Source organism: Agelaius phoeniceus, chromosome 5 (genome assembly GCF_051311805.1).
Source record: "Agelaius phoeniceus isolate bAgePho1 chromosome 5, bAgePho1.hap1, whole genome shotgun sequence".
NCBI lineage: Eukaryota > Metazoa > Chordata > Aves > Passeriformes > Icteridae > Agelaius > Agelaius phoeniceus.
The window spans coordinates 72,951,464-72,972,275 of record NC_135269.1 but is presented as its reverse complement, the minus strand read 5'-3'; the positions used below and the strand labels follow the sequence as shown (position 1 = coordinate 72,972,275).

General features: G+C 55.7%; 2 protein-coding genes across 3 annotated transcripts in view; both read left to right on the top strand.

Annotated features, from left to right (window-relative positions):
* The first annotated feature begins 16 nt into the window (after positions 1–16).
* On the top strand, positions 17–8,701 carry SMO (smoothened, frizzled class receptor). The gene is made up of 12 exons (XM_054631951.2): positions 17–1,798; positions 3,812–4,017; positions 4,629–4,838; positions 4,917–5,089; positions 5,220–5,439; positions 5,528–5,651; positions 5,731–5,823; positions 6,023–6,131; positions 6,291–6,476; positions 6,760–6,908; positions 6,992–7,126; positions 7,325–8,701. The coding sequence occupies exons 1-12, from the start codon at positions 1,549–1,551 to the stop codon at positions 7,828–7,830; spliced, it is 2,361 nt and encodes a 786-aa protein (XP_054487926.2). The 5' UTR covers positions 17–1,548; the 3' UTR covers positions 7,831–8,701.
* Positions 8,702–14,109: 5,408 nt separating this feature from the next.
* The window catches only part of AHCYL2 (adenosylhomocysteinase like 2), a 67,168-nt gene continuing 60,465 nt past the window's right edge, over positions 14,110–20,812 (top strand). The window contains exon 1 of one of the 2 annotated variants that reach the window (XM_077179320.1): positions 14,110–14,622. In XM_077179320.1, the coding sequence (XP_077035435.1) occupies positions 14,197–14,622 (426 nt within the window). In that variant the 5' untranslated portion in view covers positions 14,110–14,196. The remainder of the gene's footprint in view (positions 14,623–20,812) is intronic. The other variant, XM_054630932.2, reaches the window with a different exon arrangement.

The window sequence follows — 20,812 nt, the reverse complement described above, 5'->3', positions numbered from 1 at the left end:
AAAAAAAAGGCTTTTTCCCCTCAAAAACCCCGTCTTTTCTCCCCGAAAAGCAACTTTTCTTCTCCCAAAAGGGACTTGTCCCCAAAAACCAACTTTTCTTTACCCAAAAGTGTCTTTTGTCGCCCCAAACTGATTTCCCCCCCAAAAAAGTAACTTACCCCTAAAAAAGGGAGTTTCCTCCACAAAAATCAAGCTTTCTCCCCCAAAACTGATTTTTCCCCAAAAAGAGTACTCCCCCCAAAAAAGTAACTTTTTTCCCCCAGAAAAAGTGTATTTTTTCCCAGAAAAGTAACTTTTGCTCCCCAAAAAGTAACTTTTCTCTTTAAAAAGTAGCTTTTCTTCTCCCAAAAGCGGCTTCTTTCCCCGCAAAGGCAACTTTTCACCTCCAAAAAGTAACTTTTTACTCACAAAGGCCTTTTCATCAGAGAGACATTTTATTTCACAGGGAAAAAGGGATCTTTTCCTCACAAGAAGGAACTTTTCCCACACAAAATTTATATTTTCCTCATATAAAGTGATGGTTTTGTCACTAAAGTGACTGTTTCCTTCGAAAATTGGACCTTTTCGTGATAAAAATGAACTTTCCCCTCACAAATAGTGACTTTTTCCTCACAACAAGAGATTTTTTCCTCATGCTGGAGTTTTTCTGCACAAAAGGGAACTTTTCCCCTCAGAAAAAGGAATATTTTCCCTACAAAATGTGACTTTTTCTCACAAAAAACCACTTTTTCCTCACAAAGACCTTATGTGAGGAGGACTTTTTCCTCCCAAAATAAGACTTGCCCCTCACTTTTTAGCAACTTTTTCCCTCACAGAAAGTGACTTTTTCCTTATAGAAAGGAACTTTTCCTCATAAAAAGGAACTTTCCCTGACCAAAAGTGACTCTTTCGTCACGAGAGGAACTTTGTCCTCACAGAAGGAGACTCTTTCCTCCCAAAAAAAGCATTTCCCCTCACTTTTTAGCGACTTTTTCCTCATGAAAAGGAACTTTTCCTGACCAAAAGTGACTTGCGTCAAGAGAGGAACTTTTTCCCTCACAAGAAACTCTTTCCTCCCCAAAAAAAAATCATTGTCCCTCACTTTTTAGCGACTTTTTCCTCATAAAAAGGAACTTTTCCTCATGAAAAGGAACTTTTCCTCACAAAAAGGAGCTTTCCCTCAGAAAAAGGGAACTTTTCCTCAGAAAAAGGAAACTTTCCCTGACCAAAAGTGACTCTTCCCTCACGAGAGGAACTTTTTCCTTCACAGAAGGGGACTCTTTCCTCCCCAGAAAAAAGACTTTTCCCTCACTTTTCAGCGACTTTTCCCCTCACAAATCGCGTCTCTTACCCTCCGCAGCGCTTCCCCCGCGGTCCCTCCCTCAGCCCGCCCCGGCGGGGGGCGCGGGCCGGGCCGGGCCGCGGGCGGCGGCGGCGGCGGCGGAGGAGGAGGAGCAGCAGCAGCGGGGCCGCTCCGCTCGCTCCCGGCGAGCCCAACAAAGGCGGCGGGGCCATGGCGGGCCCCTCGCCCCGCTGCGAGCCGCCCTAAGCCCGCCGAGCACCGCCGCGATGTGGCCGGGCCGCGGCGGGCGGCGCTGGGCGCTGGCGCTGGCCCTGGCGCTGGCCCTGGGCGGGCGCTGCCCCGCCGCCCCCAACGCCTCGGCCGGGCCCCCGCGCTGCCGCCGCCCCGCGCCCTGCGAGCGGCTCCGCTTCGGCGCCTGCCTGGGCTCCGCGCTGCCCTACGCAGCCACCTCCACGCTGCTGGCCACCGACTCCGCCTCGCAGGAGGAGGCGCACGGGAAGCTGCTGCTCTGGTCCGGTACGGACGGGACGGCACCGGGAGCGGGGAGAGTGCGGGAGAGGCCCGGGATGGGGCTGGAGGGGGATGGGGAGCGGGGAAGGCGGGGAGAGCTTGGACGGGGGTTTGGGTGTAGTGTGGGGGGGCTGGGGATGGGTACAGTGTAGAAAACTTCATAGAAGGGGGGCTGGGGATGGGTAAAGTATAGAAAACTTCGTAGAGGGGGGCTGCGGATGGGTAGAGTATAGAAAAGTGCCTAGCAGGAGGCTGGGGATGGGTAAAGTATAGAAAACTGCATCCAGGGGGCCTGGGAGTGAGTACAGTCTAGAAAACTGTGTCGAGGAGGGGATGAGGATGGGTACAGTATAGAAAACTCTATAGCACAGGGCTGGGGATGGGTACAGTATAAAAAACTTTATAGAGGGGGGCTGGGGATGGATAAAGTATAGAAAACTTTGTAGAGGGGGTTTGGGGATGGGTACAGTATAGAAAACTGTATAGCAAAGGGCTGGGGAGGGGTACAGTAGAGAAAACTTCATAGGGGGGGCTGGGGATGGATAAAGTATAGAAAACTTTGTAGAGGGGATTTGGGGATGGGGACAGTATACAAAAGTGCCTAGCAGAGGTCTGGAGATGGGTAGAGTATAGAAAACTTTATAGAGGGGGGCTGAGGATGGGTAAAGTACAAAAAACTGTATAGCAAAGGGCTGGGGATGGGTACAGTATAGAAAACTCTATAGCAAAGTGCTGGGGATGGGTACAGTATAGAACACTTCATAGAGAGGGGCTGGGAATGGGTAAAGTATAGAAAAGTGCCTAGCAGGGGGCTGGAGATGGGTAGAGTGTAGAAAACTGTATAGAGGGAGGCTGGGGATGGGGACAGTATAGAAAACTTTATAGAGGGTGAGTGAGGATAGGTAAAGCATAGAAAACTTATATAGCACTGGCCTGAGAAAGAGTACAGTATAGAAAACTGCATAGAGGGGGGCTGGGGATGGGTGCACTGCAGAAAAGTGCCTAGCAGGGGGCTGGGGATGGGTACAGTATAGAAACCTGATTAAAATGGGACTGGAGATGGGTACAGTGTAGCAAACTGATAAAAAAGGGACTGGAGATAGGAGCAGCATGGAGGGGAGCAGTACAGTGGGTGTCAGGGGATGGGCACAGTACAGCAAACTGTACAGCACAGGAGTGGAGATTGTGTAATGTGGAGAGGAGCAGGAGATTGGGGTACAGGGAGGGTGTGGTGTAGAGGGGGAACAGGATAGAATGGCCTCAGAGATGGGTACAGCAGGAGGCTGGGGATGGGTGCAGTGTAGAGAATGGTTTATCAGGGGCTGAGGGTGGGCACAGTATGGAGGGGCAGCCCTGGTGATGGGCACAGTGGCCCTACAGGAGGGGTCCCCAGTGCTGTGTGGGTGCTGTGGGGACAGCAGGAGGGTCCCACAGAGGGGTCCCAGTACTGTGGGGACAGCAGGAGGGTCCCACAGAGGGGTCCCAGCGCTGTGTGGGTGCTGTGGGGACAGCAGGAGGGTCCCACAGAGGGGTCCCAGCGCTGTGTGGGTGCTGTGGGGACAGCAGGAGGGTCCCACAGAGGGGTCCCTGTGCTGTGTGGGTGCTGTGGGGACAGCAGGAGGGTCCCACAGAGGGGTCCCTGTGCTGTGTGGGTGCTGTGGGGACAGCAGGAGGGTCCCACAGAGGGGTCCCAGTGCTGTGTGGGTGCTGTGGGGGCAGCAGGAGGGTCCCACAGAGGGGTCCCCAGCGCTGTGTGGGTGCTGTGGGGACAGCAGGAGGGTCCCACAGAGGGGTCCCAGCACTGTGGGGACAGCAGGAGATCCCCACAGAGGGGTCCCAGCGCTGTGTGGGTGCTGTGGGGACGGCAGGAGGGTCCCACAGAGGGGTCCCAGCGCTGTGTGGGTTCTGTGGGGACGGCAGGAGGGTCCCACAGAGGGGTCCCTGTGCTGTGTGGGTGCTGTGGGGACGGCAGGAGGTGGCCGTGCCGGGGGTGGTGACGGTGCTGTCCCTTCCCCGCAGGCCTGCGCAATGCCCCGCGCTGCTGGGACGTCATCCAGCCCCTGCTCTGCGCTGTCTACATGCCCAAGTGTGAGGATGGGCAGGTGGAGCTGCCCAGCCAGACCCTGTGCCAGGCCACGCGGGCACCCTGCACCATTGTGGAGCGCGAGCGCGGCTGGCCCGACTTCCTCAAGTGCACCACGGATCGCTTCCCCGAGGGCTGCCCGGTACGGCACGGGCACGGGGGAGTGGGGGAAAGCCACTCTCTGGAGGAGAGAAGGGCTGGTGTTGGTCAGCCTGGAGAAGGGAAGGCTCCAGGGAGAGCTTCCAGCACATTGCAGGCCTGAAGGGGCTCCAGGAGAGCTGCAGAGGGACTGGGGCCAAGGCCTGCAGGGACAGCACCCAAGGAATGGCTCCCAGTGCCAGAGGGCAGCCAGGGATGGGATCTTGGCAATGAGGAATTCCTGGCTGGGCTGGGATTGCCAGAGCAGCTGGGGCTGCCCCTGCATCCCTGGCAGTGCCCAAGGCCAGGCTGGACACTGGGGCTGGAGCAGCCTGGGACAGTGGGAGGTGTCCCTGCCATGGCAAGGGTGGCACTGCAGGGGCTCTGAGGTCCCTTCCCACCCAACCCATTCCATGATTCCCTGGTAATTCTATGGAACCCAGCTGTCCCCTGCCTTCCACAGGGGACTGATGTCCATCTTGGCCATGGGGGCGTCTCCTCCTCCTCCTCCTCCTCCTCCTCCTCCTCATCCTCCTCCTCCTCCTCCTCCTCCTCCTTCTCCCCCTCCTCCTCCTCCTCCTCCTCCTCCTCACAGCCTGGTTTCCCCTCTGGCAGAACGAGGTGCAGAACATCAAGTTCAACAGCTCGGGGCAGTGCGAGGCACCGCTGGTGAGGACGGACAACCCCAAGAGCTGGTACGAGGATGTGGAGGGCTGTGGCATCCAGTGCCAGAACCCGCTGTTCACCGAGAAGGAGCACCGCGAGATGCACGTCTACATCGCCGCCTTCAGCTCCGTCACCATCTTCTGCACCTTCTTCACCCTGGTGAGGCACGAGCTCCTTCTGGGGCGCTGTCCCCAAAAGGGGATGGGCACCGAGCTGTCGCTTTCTCCACCCCTCCAGGCCACGTTTGTTGCTGACTGGAGGAACTCCAACCGCTACCCCGCCGTCATCCTGTTCTACGTCAACGCCTGCTTCTTTGTGGGCAGCATTGGTTGGCTGGCACAGTTCATGGACGGCGCCCGCGACGAGATCGTGTGCCGGGCTGACGGCACCATGCGGCTGGGCGAGCCCACGTAGGTGTCACCTCCATCCCCAGGGCTGTCCCCAACACCAAGGAGGGCTCTCAGGCTTTGCTGGCCTCCTGGAAGCATGGAGGTGTCCCCCCACGGGGGTGGGTGACGCTCTCGCCTCACCTCTCCGCAGCTCCAACGAGACGCTGTCCTGCGTCATCATCTTCGTCATCGTGTACTACTCGCTGATGTCGGGTGTCATCTGGTTTGTCATGCTCACCTACGCCTGGCACACGTCCTTCAAGGCCCTGGGTACCACCTACCAGCCGCTGCTGGGCAAGACCTCCTACTTCCACCTCATCACCTGGTCCATCCCCTTCGTGCTCACCGTGGCCATCCTGGCCGTGGCGCAGGTAACGGGGCCACCACCATCAGGGGATGGTGTCTCCGGGTGACACCGCAGCCAGCTGACCCTGCTGTCCCTGTCCCTGTCCCTGCCAGGTGGACGGTGACTCTGTCAGTGGCATCTGCTTCGTGGGCTACAAGAACTACCGCTACCGAGCCGGCTTTGTGCTGGCCCCCATCGGGCTCGTGCTCATCGTGGGGGGCTATTTCCTCATCCGGGGTAGGTGTGGCTCTGCTCTGGGAAGGGACGGGGTCACCGTGGGTGTCCCCACAGCCTGACCCCCTTGTCCTCCCCACAGGGGTCATGACGCTCTTCTCCATCAAGAGCAACCACCCCGGGCTGCTGAGCGAGAAGGCGGCCAGCAAGATCAACGAGACCATGCTGCGCCTGGGTGAGGGCTTCAATGGCACTGTTCCCCAGGAATCGGGGTGGGAACGGGGACATTTTGTCCCCTGAAGTCACACAGCCCCTTCCCAGGATGGCAACAGAGGGGGACAAGCTGTGGTGGTGGTGGTGGCACAGCCCCAGTGTGGTGTCCTTGTCTCGGTGCCACTGGAGCTTGGCTGGAGTTTGTCCCTCTTCTCTTCCAGGCATTTTTGGCTTCTTGGCCTTTGGCTTTGTCTTCATCACCTTTGGCTGCCACTTCTATGACTTCTTCAACCAGGCCGAGTGGGAGCGCAGCTTCCGGGAATACGTCCTGTGAGTGCGACAGGCACAGGCTGATGGGGACACGCTGGCACTGCAGTGGACAGCCCCACGTCCCACCAGCGGTGCCACCACATCTCCACCCTGCAGGGCTGTGGGGGGCCCTGGGCTGTCCCTGCTCCTTAGGGCCACTGTCCCCGTGTGTCCTCGCAGGTGTGAGGCCAACGTGACCATCGCCACGCAGACCAACAAGCCCATCCCCGACTGCGAGATCAAGAACCGGCCGAGCCTGCTGGTGGAGAAGATCAACCTCTTCGCCATGTTCGGCACCGGCGTCTCCATGAGCACCTGGGTCTGGACCAAGGCCACCCTGCTCATCTGGAAGCGCACCTGGTGCAGGTGGGACCCCGAGGGCGTCGCCCCAGCTCCCTGGAGCCCTTCCTGCCCCATCCAGTGGGATGTTGGAGGACATTCCCAGAATGTTTGTCCCTCAGCTCAACGGGTTGTGGGCTCACAGCAGCTCAGGAACGGGGTGGCCTCTCCCATGTGGCGTTTGTGGGACACCTCCAGCCCCAAGCCCATTCCCCGGTCTGGTGTCCCCATGTGCAGGAGGGGGAGCTGGGGAGGGTCCCTGTTGCCCAGCTGTGACAGCCGTGCCCCTGTGTGTCCCCCATGTCCCCAGGCTGACGGGGCAGAGCGATGACCAGCCCAAGAGGATCAAGAAGAGCAAGATGATTGCCAAGGCCTTCTCCAAGCGCAAGGAGCTGCTGCGTGACCCGGGCCAGGAGCTGTCCTTCAGCATGCACACCGTGTCCCACGACGGCCCCGTGGGTACGTGCCCAGGGCAGGGATGTCCCCAACAGCCCCCCGGGGTCCCCAGAGCCCCCCTTGACCAGGTCCCCCTGTCCCCACAGCTGGCTTGGCGTTCAACATCAATGAGCCATCAGCTGACGTGTCCTCGGCGTGGGCCCAGCACGTCACCAAGATGGTGGCCAGGAGAGGGGCCATCCTGCCCCAGGACATCTCCGTGACACCCGTGGCGACACCTGGCAAGTCCTTGGGGACCTCGTGGGGAATGTCTGGGGGATGAGCCGGGCTGGGGGTGTGCAGGGAGGGTGTACTCAGGTCGATGGAATATTCGGGATGGATCCCCGTGGGATCAGGTGGGTGGCGGGGGGTGGTGGGAGGTGGCAGGAGGGACAGGCAGGACGTGGCCACTCACAGCCACCTCACCCCACGTCCCCCAGTGCCACCAGAGGAGAGGGCCAACCTGTGGGTGGTGGAGGCCGACGTGTCCCCGGAGCTGCAGAAGCGCAGCGGCCGCAAGAAGAAGCGGAGGAAGAAGAAGAAGGAGGTGACCCCAGACCCTGAGCGCTGCCCGGGGCACTCCACCATGGCCAGCACCGTCCCTCGCCTGCCCCGCCTGCCCCCCCAGCCCTGCCTGGTGGCCTTTGCCCCCGATGTCCTTCCAGCTGTGCAGCCCGATGCCACCTTCCCCGGGGCCGCGTGGGACGGGTGCGGCCGCAGGGCCAACGTCCTGCACGTGATCAGCAACCCCTTCTGCCCCGAGAGCGGCCCCGCCGAGCCCCAGGGCTGGCACCACCACGGGGGCGCCCTGTGGGCCCCCCAGCCCGGGCCCCTGCCCCGCCCCGGGGCACCCAGGACTCAGGGCTGCCGGGCAGGGCTGGCCCCCATCCACTCCCGGACCAACCTGGTGGACGCGGAGCTGCTGGAGCCCGACTCGGACTTCTGACCCCAGAGGGATGTGGGGAGGGCGTGGGGGCACCAGAACCCACCTGATCCCACAGGGATCCATCCCAAATGTTCCACCCACCTGACCACGTCCCGTTGCTCCCCTTGGAGGATTTGTCTCCGTGCACTTCCCAGCCTGGAGAGGTTTTGGGATTCCCTCCAGCGTCACCGGGAGAAAGGAGCTGTCAGTGGGACAAGCCCCAGCTCCCACAGGGATTTAGGGACCAGGGGGACACCTGGGGACAGCCTAGATCAGGGTAGATTTGGGGCAGCTCTGCCCCACCCACGGCTAGAGGTACGTAGAGCTCACCCCCACTTGTGCCAATAGCAAATTTTTTAAAATTTCTGATATTTTTTTAATGTTTGTATCGTGGTGCCTCTGCTCGGGGTGAGCCCAGTCAGGGGCAGCAGCAGCAGCAGCAGCAGCAGTAGTAGCATCCCTGGTGTGCACCCCTCTTTTGGGTTCACCCCAGTCCCTTCCGAGACCCCAAAGTGCCTTCCAGCTCCCCAGAGAGCTGAGCCAGACCCAAATCAGGATTACTGGGATGGCAGCACCAGGGAGATGGGACAGGAAGCACCTTGGGCTGCCTGGGTGCTCCTGAGCAAAAAAAATAACCCCAAAAACCTCGGGGTGCTCAAAGTGAATCAGGGTCAGCAACCCCCAGAGCAAAGCTTTCTTTATTATTTTTTTAGGATAAAAAAAAATAAAAATCGAGTCACAGCAAACCCAGCGGAGCCCTGAGGCAGGAGGGCTCCATTCCTTGCTGGTGTTTGGATTTTCCCTATTTTTATTAAGTCCTGGTAGGCTCTTGGCTTTTTTTTTTTTTTTTTTTTTTTTTTTTTTTTTTTTTTTTTTTTTTTGCTATCCCAGTGACCTCCACCGGTTCATTTTTGCTGTGTAAAGGAAAAACCCTCCTGTATCAGTATTAAATTTACAGATTTTCAATCCCAGTGGCTGCTCTGGGCTCTTTGGGGAGGGAAAACATTATGGGAGGGGTTGTCCTTTCTCCTAAAAACCCTCTTGCTTCAAAAACCGCTTTAAAGTACCTTTAAAAGTGTTTCAAACTGCTTTAAAGCACATTAAAAACTGCTTTAAAGTCCTTTGAGCCCCCTGTTCCACCTGCAGGAGGGAGCTCTGAGGGGCTGGAAATGCCCTCAGAGGCTGTGGGGACATTTCTGGGGACAACTGGGCAGTTTTGGTGACAGCTGGGCAGTTTTGGGGACAAATGGGGCCTTTGCCAGCAGGTGGCACCACGGGCTAAAATATCCCCCAAACCCCCAAAATTTGGGCAGCCCCAAATTTTGGGGTGCTCCTGGGTGGGGTCCCACTGAGGCATCTGAAGTTTCCCACGGTGCTGGTGCTTTTTTTGGGGAGAAAATGCTGCTTTTGGAAAAGATCCTTTTTTTATTTTGCTTGAGGGCCATGCAGCTGCAGGGTTTGGTTATCCTGCAAACCAGACCCTGAAATTTAGCTGGAATTGGTCAGTGAAAATTGCATTTTTCCAGGGTTTGTTATTTTTTTTGGGACTGACCGTGCTCCAGAGTCAAAGCTGGATTGTCCTGGATGAAACAAAATATTTCTCTTTATCTCCCTTTTTTTGGCCTTTTTCTTTTTATATATTTTATTTTGTGGCTTACTTAGTTAAAACCCCAGTTCTAACAAAACTATTTGCCATTTTGAAACAGAAAAGCTCACATTATTATAATTTTGGAAGCAGCAGGAGATGTGCTGACAACATCACATCCCCTCCCAAAAACCCCACCTTGATTTGGTGCAGAGGGAGAAAATTTTGAAGGAAGAAAACACCCCCAGTTTGCCAAAATCCAGCAAATTCCCCTGAAATATCCTTAGGGAAAAGCTCCAACATTCCCATGGGAGATGCAGGAGAGCGAAGCACAGAGGGTCACACATCTCCCAGCACCCCCAGATGTTTCACTGGGGAAAAACGGGGGGAAATTTCAGGAAATTTGAGAAATATTCCCTGTGGATTCACTGAACCACTGATCCCCAGGGAGAGATTGGCATTTTCCACCCATCTGGTGGAATTAAAAGGATGGAATCTCAGTTGGAACAGAAAACAACCTGGAAAATGCAGGTTTTTCCTCCTGTTCTACCTCAATTCTGTTTGTGGGAGAAACCAAACTCTGCTGTGGATCTGCACCAGCCACAGCTCTCAAGGAGAGGAATTTTGCTTTTCCAAGGCTGTTTTCTCCCAGACTTCCGGGCAAAGCCATCCCAGGCTCTGTCAGGAGCGAGGGAAGGAGCCAGCCCTGAGCTTTCTGCTTCTCACAGAGCCCCAATTGTTGGAGCCTCCCTCCCAAAGGGCCTCTCCCTCCTCTCCTGATACCCGTTGTTTTCCCAGATAAATCACCAGGCACGGCCTGGATCCCTGGGATAACCTCCCTGTGCTCTCCCTGCTGCCTCAGGGCTTGGCTTTTCTATTTTTCCCATTCTGTGCTGCTTTGGTGTGTGGGTCTGAGCTCCATATTATGGGATGGTGAGCTCTGTGCACAGAGCAGGGAGACAAAACAATTCCTGCTCCAGCTGGGCACCAAGGACAAATGCCCCAAATCTCAGCCCAGGAGCACAAACCCCGTGGGCTGGAGCTCAGGAGGGCCCAAGTGTGGGTTTTGCTGTGTCAGATCCCACGTGTGCCCCTTGGAGCCCATGGAATCTCCAGGTGGGGCTGGCCCAGCAGCCCTGGCCCAGGGACAATCCAACCTTTGGGGCCAGGCCTGGCTCTGGGCCCAGCTGGATCCTGCCCAGAGGGGCTGGGAAGGCCGAGCTGCGCAGGGAGCACGAGGTCACTCTGGGGAGCTCCATGGCCAGGACAGGGGCCAGGACAGGAGGGAGCAGCCTCAGGCTGGCCAGGGCAGCTTCAGGGGGGACCCTGGGGACAATTCCCCATGGAAAGGGTTTCCAGGCATGGCACTGGGCTGCCCAAGGCAGGGCTGGAGCTCCCATTCCTGGGGGGGTTCCAGAGCCCTGTGCATGTGGCACTTGGGGACAGGGGTGTCTGATGCCTCAGGTTTGGCTTTTATATTTTCCCATTCTGAGCTGCTTTAGTGTCTGAGCTCCATATTATGGGATGGTGAGCTCTGTGCACAGAGCAGGGAGACAAAACAATTCCTGCTCCAGCTGGGCACCAAGGACAAATGACCCAAATCTCAGCCCCAGAGCACAAACCCCGTGGGCTGGAGAGAGAAAAACAAGCAGGGTGGGACTGCAGGGGCTAAAGCTGGAATGGGACAATGAACTGCAAGATGCAAATGGAGCAGAACTGATCCCAGGGAGAGACCCCGGGAGCGCTGGTGCATTTTGGGGCCATTTTGGTTCATCTTGGGTGCAGCCCTGGCTGGGCTCTGGTGCTGCCCAAGGTGCATCCATGGAGGAGATGCTTGGAATAAATCCCTGCTTTATTCTGGAGCTCTGCCCAGCCTCTGCTCTAGGGCAGATTCTCAGGGCATCAGCCCTGGGATTGATGGACATTCAACACCAGGAGTTTTGGGGGTGCTGGCAGCAGCACAGGGCATTTTTTCCCAGGAAAATACCATCCCTGCCAGTCTCCTGATTTTGAGAATATCCTTTAAAAGGTGAGGAAGGTCCCACACTGAGCCAGGTGGGTTCAGGGTCAGGATTTTGCCCTGGTCAAGGACTTGCAAAACAACCTGGGATCTTTTTGGTGGGATCTGAGATGATAAATTCCAGAGGATTTCTTTATTTCCAGGTTGGCTCAAGCTCCTCTCCTCAACAGAGGAGGATCAGGGTTGGGATTTTGTTTTTGTGAGGGGTTTGCAAAACAATCTGGTGGGGTTTTTTGTAGGATCTGTGGCACCAGGAAATGATAAATTCTGGAGGTTTTCTCTATTTCCAGGGCAGCACAAGCTCGTCTTAGCAGAAGAGGATCAGGGTCAGGATTTTGCCTTGGCCAAAACAACCTGGTGGGTTTATTGTGGGATCTGTGGCACCTGGAAATGATGAATTCTGGAGGGTTTCTCTATTTCCAGGGCAGGACAAGCTCCTCTCCTCAGCACAGGAGAACTCAGGGTCAGGATTTTGCCTTGGCTCAAACAACCTGGTGGGTTTATTGTGGGATCTGTGATGATAAATTCTGGAGGATTTCTCCATTTCAGGCAGCACAAGCTCCTCTCCTCAGGAGAAGAGGATCAGGGTCAGGATTTTGCCTTGGTCAAGGGCATGCAAAACAACCTGGTGGGTTTTTTGTGGGATCTGTGGCACCAGGAAATGATAAAATCTGGAGGATTTCTCTATTTCCAGGTCGGCACAAGCTCCTCTCCTCAGCAGAGGAGGATCAGGGTCGGGATTTTGCCTTGGCCAAAACAACCTGGTGGGTTTTTTGTGGGATCTGTGGCATCAGGAAATGGATTCTGGAGGGTTTCTCTATTTCCAGGTCGGTACAAGCTCCTCTCCTCAGCAGAGGAGGATCAGGGTCGGGATTTTACATTATGTCAGGGTTTGCAGAACACCCTGGTGGGTTTTTGGGTGCGATCTGAGATGATAAATCCCGGAGGATTTGCCCACCTCAGGTGAGCACCACCTCCCCTGCTCAGCAGAACCGCGGCGCTGCAGCAGCCGCGACCTTTCCTGCTCTCCATGGAAGGGGAGGGATTTTGCTCCAGCTTCAAATCCCTCCCACGGCGGCTCCCGAAGAGTTCCCGTTCCAAAGGGCGGTTCTGAGCCGGGATCAGCCCCGAGCCGGAGTTTTGTGATCCCGGAGAGAGGCAGGGACGAGCTGCGGGCTCGGGTCCCGTTCAGCAGGATCCAGCTTTATCTGGAGAATTGTGCTCGTCGCACTCAGGGCTCACAGGGATGCGCCGCTTCTCCTTTAGCTCCGATCCCCTCTGGAATTCCTCCCCTCTCCCATGCCTCTTTCCTCCCTGAAATCCTCCTTCAGCTTCTCCGCTGCTTCCATCTCTCCCCTCCCTCCTGGTTTTTGGGGAGGTCTCTGTGGATTCCTTCCCTCCTCTCCTCCAGCTCATCCCAAACACCGAGGTCGCCCGGGCTTTGAGAGTTGGACACTTGAGGATTGGAATTGGCACTTGAGAATTGAGAATTAATTAAACTCTCGCCCACCAACAGCTCCAAGTTCTTCTCTCAGGGCTGATCTCTAAATAAATAACAATAGTAAGAGGATGGGTTTGCACTCCAGAAGAGGCACATTCCCAGAGAACCGGATTTAGAAAAGGTGGTAAAACTTAAATCATTAAATGTTAATCATGTGGTGGTTTATTACTGATTTGTGCCTGCAGGCTGAGCTCAGTGCCTGGCAGGACAGCAAGTCCCAGGCTTTTGAATGGCACATTCCCCATGCCAGGTTGTTGTGGCTCCTCATTCCCATGGGTTTTTCTGGTGTTGGTTGGGATTGATGGTCTGGGAGGGCTTTTCCAACCCCTTTGGCTCTGAAATTCCATAATTTTGGCCATTGGGATGGCCTTGGTGGGATGTCCATCCTTGCTGGTAGTACTTGGGGACATGGATCTGTGGTGACCTTGCAATGGTTGGATTTCATTATTTGGGAGGGTTTTTCCAGCCCCTTTGGCTCTGAAATTCCATAATTTTGGTCCAGGCCTGGGGGGCTGCCGGGCCAGGCCATGGCACTGCAAGGACACCACGGCCTGTGACAGATTGAGTCCAGAGAAGGGACAAGGGAGCTGGGAAGGGGCGGCTGGAGCCCCAGGAGAGGCTGAGGGAGCTGGGCAGGGGCTGAGCCTGGAGCAAAGGAGGCTCAGGGGGCCCTTGTGGCTCTGCACAAGTCCCTGCCAGGAGGGCACAGCCGGGGGGGTCGGGCTGTGCTCCAGGGAACAGGGACAGGAGCAGAGGGAATGGCCTCAGGCTGGGCCAGGGCAGCCTCAGGGTGGAATCAGCAGGAATTTCCCCATGGAAAGGGGCTCAGGCCTTGGAACTGCCCAGGGAGGTTTGGAGTGCCCATCCCTGGAGGTGTCCAGGAATCCCTGGATGTGGCACTCAGGGCTCTGGGCTGGTAACATGAGGTGGCGATCGGGCACAGCTTGGTCTCGATTGTCTCGAAGGTCTTGTACAACCTCAGTGCTTCTGTGATTCCGTGCCCGGCGGCGGAAACACTGAAAATTCACCAAAACGTGAAAAAAGAACCAAACGCCTTCACGGGGCTGGTGGCCCCCCGCGGACTACAACTCCCACCAACCCCCGCGCGGCCCCGCAGGGGGTGCCGGGAGCTGTAGTCGCGACGGGGAGAAGCCGGGGCGGGAGGACTCCATGTCCCGGCACGCCGTGCGGCAGCAAGGGCGGCGGGGCGGGGCGAGGCGGGGCCGGCGGCCCTGAAGGAGCCGGAGCGGACCCGGAGCGGAGCCGAAGCAGTCGGCGGCGATGTCGGTGCAGGTGGCGGTGGCCGCGCCCGCCGTGGAGCTGAAGGAGCTTGGCGGCCCCATGGACAAGGCGGCGGGGCCGCCGTGCGAGCCTGTGGGCGCTCACGCAGCGGGGCACGGCGTGGCGGCGGCGGCGCCCGCCTGCCCCGTGCCGGGCGCCGAGCGTGAGGCGGCCCCGGCCCCCTCCGCCGAGCGGCCTCCGGGGGGCTGCTGCCCCGGGCTGTCCTCGGCCGCCGCGATGTCCTCGGCCTCCGGGATGTCCTCGGCCGCCGGCAAGGTGCCGCAGGCTTCGGCCATGAAGAGGAGCGACCCGCACCACCCCCAGCAGCACCGGCACCGCGACGGCAGCGACAGCAGCGGCGGCGCGGCCGAGGCGCTCGTGAGCCCCGACGGCACCGTCACCGAGGCGCCGCGCACCGTCAAGAAGGTAACGGGGGCGACAGCGGCAGGGAGCCCTCCCGGCGGGGCCGTGCCAGGGGACATCCCCGCGGGCAGGGCACCAGGAGCCGGCCCGGGGCTCGGGGAAGCGGCGCTGCCTCGGCCAGGCAGGGCCGGCCCGGTGTGCGGTCCCCGGTGCGCGGCGGGTGTCGGTGACCCCGAGCGGCTGCCGTGGCCGCGGGGGCGCTCCAGGGCTGGGGCTGCATTCTGGGGACGCGTTCTGCCGTGCCTGGGGGTCTGTCTGCGCCTTGTGCCCTGCCGTGTCTGTGCAGTGGGGACGTGTGAGGGGGACACCGGGTGCCTTTACACCCCGTTCCCTGCACCCCCAGGTGACACCGGGTGTCTTTGCACCCGAATTCTGCCCCGCCAGGTGTCTCTGGGTGCCTTTACACCCCACTCCTGCACCCCCAGGTGACACCGGGTGCCTTTGCACCCGAATTCTGTCCCCCCAGGTGTCTCTGGGTGCCTTTACACTGCACTCCTGCACCCCCAGGTGACACCGGGTGCCTTTACACCCCGTTCCCTGCGTCCCCAGGTGTCCCTGGGTGCCTCTACACCCCCAGGTGACACCGGGTGTCTTTACACCCCTGGGTTCCCACACCCCCAGGTGTCCATGCGTTCCTTTACACCCCAATTCTGCACCCTCCAGGTGTCCCTGGGTGCCTTTACAGCCCAATTCTGCGCCCCTCAGGTGTCCCTGCGTGCATTTCCCCCTTATTTCTGCACCCCCAGGTGTCCCTGGGTGCCTTTACAGCCCAATTCTGCACCCCCCAGGTGTCCCTGGGTGCCTTTCCCCCCTATTTCTGCACCCCCAGGTGTCCCTGGGTGCCTTTCCCCCTTGTTTCTGCACCCCCAGGTGTCCCTGGGTGCCTTTACAGCCCAATTCTGTACCCCCAGGTGTCCCTGGGTGCCTTCCTCCCCCTCACCTGCCCCCCAGGTGCAGGGTGTGTGGGTTCACATCAGGTTCACGTTCCCAGGGTTATCTGGGGAATGTGGATAAGATAAAAATGTCCCGGGCGTCGCCGGTGATGTTGGCACCTGGGGCAGGCCCAGGTGTGCCCATAGCTGGGTGTGGGGTTCATCGGGGGGGGTTTGGGGGTGCACCTCTCTCAGGGGTGCTGTGACCTGGCAGCTGCACCCCAGGAGTGTGTGGAGCTGGGGATCCTGGTGAGTCCAGTCCTGGTGAGTCCATCCACGTGTCTCCAGCTCCTCAGGTGGACACAGGTGCTCCCTGGAGTAGGGGGTTGTGTGTACCCTGCTGTGCCTTCAGGGAAATCCACATTTTCCTTGGGTTTTGGCATCATTGCCGTTGGGAATCCCAGGAGAAGGAGTTGTCCCCTGTGAACCTTTTGGGGGTGTAGGGAAGGAAGTGTCCCTGTCCTAAGGGAGCCTCTCACCTCATAGAACTTTGGGGTGAAGACCTCACCTCCCCTGCTGATGGACTTGCAGCCTCTTTTGGGGCTGCTCTGGAATTTCCTCTCCCTTTGGAGGGCCCAGGCTGAGGGGGTTTGTCTCCATAACTGTGATTTCCTCCTGGGTGACTTCCCTGAAATTCCAGTTTCTCCTTGGAGGGAGCACATCCCTGCAGGGCAAGGTCTGGGTCTTGGTTTCTTCCTCCCCCTGAAATCCCTTCTCTAGGGTTAGGAGGGGGTTCAGCTGCTCAGTCAAGGACATTTTTCCTCTGAGATCCTGACTCCCACCCCAGTGTTTGGAGTTTGATATCTTAATCCCATCTCTATTTTTAGAGACCCTCAGGGCACCTGCATTTCTCCTGAAATGTGCTTGAACTCTTCATCCCACCCCTCTCCATTCTTTCCTGGGTTCAACCACAAAAAGGGATCTCACCCTTTTTTCAGAGGGTGGCTGGGAACCTGGAGCAGCTTCAAACCTGCCTCACTCCCTGGCTGCTCCTAATCCCGGGAGCAGAGCCACAGATCCAGGAGAAACCTGGAATTCCCAGCTGGCTCCTGCATCCTCTGCTTGGGATGTGCTGCTGGAGAGGATCTGGGAGTACAAACTGCTCCTTCTCCTCCTTTTCTCAGCCACTTCAGCAGGTTCCAGCCTCTCAAACCAGGCTCTTCATTCATCCAGGTCCTCTCCTCCTCAGGAGGAATAAATGCCATTCAATATCCTGGTGTTACTGGAATAAAACCAGATTTGGGGGCCATCAAATCGTCCCCAGGCCCGTGGCTGTGAAATTGGGCACGTGGAGCTGAAGCATCTGCTGAAAGGAGCTTTGGAACAAAAATAAGATATAAATTTTTTTACTCAGATCCAACAGAACCTTGCTGTAATAGAGGTAAAAGTCTGATTAAAATAGATGAAATTTGTAGTGGAACTGTAATTCTTACGAGTGTTTGATAGAAACAAAATCTCAGTATTTTTTTCTTGGCTGGTTTATAGAAATATATTTTTCTTGGTTTTTTTTTTCCTTTCCTTTTTGTAACACCTGTCCTTGAGATACCAATCCACAAAACTGGGATTTTGCAATTCTGAGACAAAAAGAGTTCCCAGAAAATTTCAGTGACTCTTTTCCTCTTTTAATTCTCATTTTAAGTCTTCTTTTCTGTCAGTTCGGCATTTTATTGATCTGTCTGCCTTTAGATGTTCTGATTTGTATTTTACCTTGATAGGGTGTAAAACAGGAAGGAATAGATGGAATAGATGATATTTTTATATATATTTATATGCAGACATTATAGATGGTGCTGGGCTTTTCTCTGCCAGCTTTAGAGATCAAATCTTGAGGAAAATCCCAGGAATTTCTTGTTCCCTTTGAGTTCTTGCTGGAAATGCTGGAATTCCTCATTCCAGAGGTGAAATTTTGCAGGTCTGACCCTCAGCCACCAGAAACACTTAAATTTAATCAGATTCAGGTCTTGATTTAATGATGGTGAAGTGACAACTCCCTTTCTTCAGCTGGGAGAAGAATGGTGGAATCATGGGATGGGCTGGGTTGGAGGGACCTTAAAGCCCATCCAACTCTGGGCCTCAGCCACAAGGAAAGCTTAAATTTAAGCAGTTTCAGTCCTTGATTTAATGGTCGTGAGGTGACAACTCCGTGTCCCTTTCTTCAGCTGGGAGAAGAATCACGAGGTGGGATGGGTTGGGTTGGAAGGGAACTTAAAGCTCATCCAGTTCTGACCCCCAGCCACAGAAAAGTTACATTTAATCAGGTTCAGGTCTTGGTTTAATGATGGTGAAGTGACACCTCTGTGCCCTTTCTTCAGCTGGGAGAAGAATGGTGGAATCATGGGATGGATTGGGTTGGCTTGGAAGGGACCTTAAAGCCCATCCAGTTCTGACCCCAGCCACAAGAAAACTTAAATTTAAACAGATTCAGTCCTGGGTTTAATGGTTGTGAAGTGACAACTCCGTGTCCCTTTCTTCAGCTGGGAGAAGAATCACGAGGTGGGATGGGTTGGGTTGGAAGGAACCTTAAAGCCCATCCAGTTCTGACCCTCAGCCACAAGAAAAGTTAAATTTAATCAGGTTCAGGTCTTGGTTTAATGATTCTGAAGTGACAGCTCTATGAAGAATGGTGGAATCACAGGATGGGTTGCGTTGGAAGGAGCCTTAAAGCCCGTCCAGACCCCTGCAACAAGAAAAGTTAAATTTTATCAGATTCAGGTCTTGATGTAATTGTTTTGAAGTGATGACTCTGTGCCACTTTCTTCAGCTGAGAGAAGAATCACAGGGTGGGTTGCGAAGGACCTTAAAGCCCATCCAGTTCTGACTCTCAGCCACAAGAAAACTTAAATTTTATCAGATTCAGGTCTTGATTTAATGGTTGTGAAGTGATGACTCTGTGCCCCTTTCTTCAGCTGAGAGAAGAATCACAGAGTGGGTTGGGTTGGGTTGGAGGGGACCTTAAAGCCCGTCCAGATCTGACTCCTACCACAAGAAAAACTTAAATTTAATCAGATTCAGGTCTTGAATGATTGTGAAGTGACACCTCTGTGAAGAATGGTGGAATCACGGGATGGGTTGGGTTGGAGGGGACCTTAAAGCCCATCCAGTTCTGACCCTCAGCCACAAGAAAAACTTGGATTTAAACAGATTAATTTCTTCATTTAGTGGTCGTGAGGTGCTCGGGGCTCTGGGAGTTCCTGCACCCCGCACTGGGAAGGTTAAACCCCTCAGCAAGAGGCGAGTTTTACACGAAGCCAACACCAAGCTCCAAAGCAGAAGGTGATGATGATGATTATTATTATTATTATTTTTCCCTGTCCCAGGCACTGTGCAGCAAGCCCGGCTGCCCGCTCGCGTTTCCAGCTGTGCTCTGGAGCTCGGAGTGATGATTAAAGCCGCGTTTTTGTGCTGCCAGGGGAGGGATTGATTCTCCGGGGCTGTTGATTCATTCCGTGGGCTCCGTTCTCTCCGTGCCGCCGCCTCCGCAGCGCCGGGGGCTGCGGGGAGCGCTGCCTTTTGTCACCGTGTCACCGTGCGCCGCTAACGAGGTGCCACGGCCTCGCCTCGCGTCCCTGCCCGGGGCTGGCCCTCCGGAGAGCCCCGGCCGTGCCGACCCCGGCGGGAAGGGAGCCAGGAACGGCCAGGAATGGCCAGGAATGGCCGCTGCTCACTGGGCTGGCACATCACCTGACAGCCGCTGGAAATGACTCTCATGTGGCTCCGCTCTCTCTCAGCGATGCCCCTGACCTTGCTTCCCAGCACATTTCACTGGCATCAAAGCCTGCCCGTTCCCGTGGAAATTCCCACTTTGTTCTCAGGCAGAGCCATGAGGGTTTTTCAGCTCCATTAAGGATTTTTTTGGTTTTTTTCCTCTGCTATTTTTCCCTTCTAACCCCCAGCCAGTCGCTTCTGCCTGGTGATAAATGCTTCTTCCCCCGGGGCTGAATTCCCAGGAAATGCAGGGAATGAGGCGCCTGGAATGCTCTTTGGGAAAAGCTTCCCGGAGAGAGGTTTTTTGTATCAAATCCTTGAATTTGGTGTGATAACCTGGAGGAACCTGGGTTCGTTGGAGCAGGTGCCTGCGTGGAACCCAGTGCAAGGATCAATCCATGGGGCTGAGGAGCGGGGAGATGAGAAAGGAGAGGGAAATAAAATCAGGATCAGGAGGGAACCTTGGAACTGGGAATGGCCAAGCTGCCCTTTGCCAGGGGCTGTGGCACCGGGATCTGTTCCTGTGCTGGGTCAGAATTCCAGAATCACACCAAAATCCCCGTGCTGGAGCTTTCCTTATTGTATCTTATTACTTCTTGGGGTACACTCAACAAAACAAAAGCTTGTAAAAATGTTGGCAAGTGTAGTGGTTTTGGTTTGTTAATTTAAGGGGTTTTTTAATTTTAAGATTTTTTTGGTTAATGTATTAAAGAATGTGGTAGATTTCGGTGTTGGTTAATTATTAATATATTTATTTTTTGTTGTGAGATAGGATTAGGAGAAAGGTAGAGTAGGTTTAAAACTCTAAAAGGGTATGAAGAAAATTTTATTAATAGTTTCCAGGTTTCTTTTCTCTGTGTGTTTTTCACAGAGGCCTGTCCAGTTTTTTAATGGTTGGAAGCTTTTTATCACTTTTTTAAACATCTCTCATGTAAAACTGTGACAGCAAGTATGATTGATTGTTTTTCCCCTGTGAGTGCAGAAGTCAAAACTGTGCTTGAAGAAGCATCTACAGACACATGAATATTTTAAAATTTTCTAAAAGATGGGTATTTGGTAATACCTGTTTGCCATAGTTGTAAACTTTGCAACCCTCAAGGGCTGACAGCTCCTGCAGAATCAGGAGGTTGTACAAGCTGACAGGGTAAGCACCAATAATGGCTTTTGTCTGACCTGCACAGAACTCACAGAATCCCTGGCTTGTGAGAGACCCTCAAGGCCATGGAGTCCAGCCCAGCCCCTGGCCCCCAGTGCCACATCCAGGCTGTCAAACACACCCAGGGCTGGGGACTGCACCACCTCCCCGGGCAGCCATTGCAGAACTTGATCCCCCTTGCTGGAAAAGCTTTTTCCTGCTCTCCAGCCTGAATTTCCCTTGGCTCAGATGGAGGCTGTGTGCTCTGGTTGTGTCAGTGCTGCTGGAGAAAGAGCCCAAGGGCAGCTGAGCCCAGGCACCTTTCAGGGGCTGCAGAGAGCGATGGGGGCAGCCCTGAGTCTCCTTTGCTGCAGGCTGAGCACCCCCAGCTCCCTCAGGGGCTCCTCTCAGGCTTTGTGTT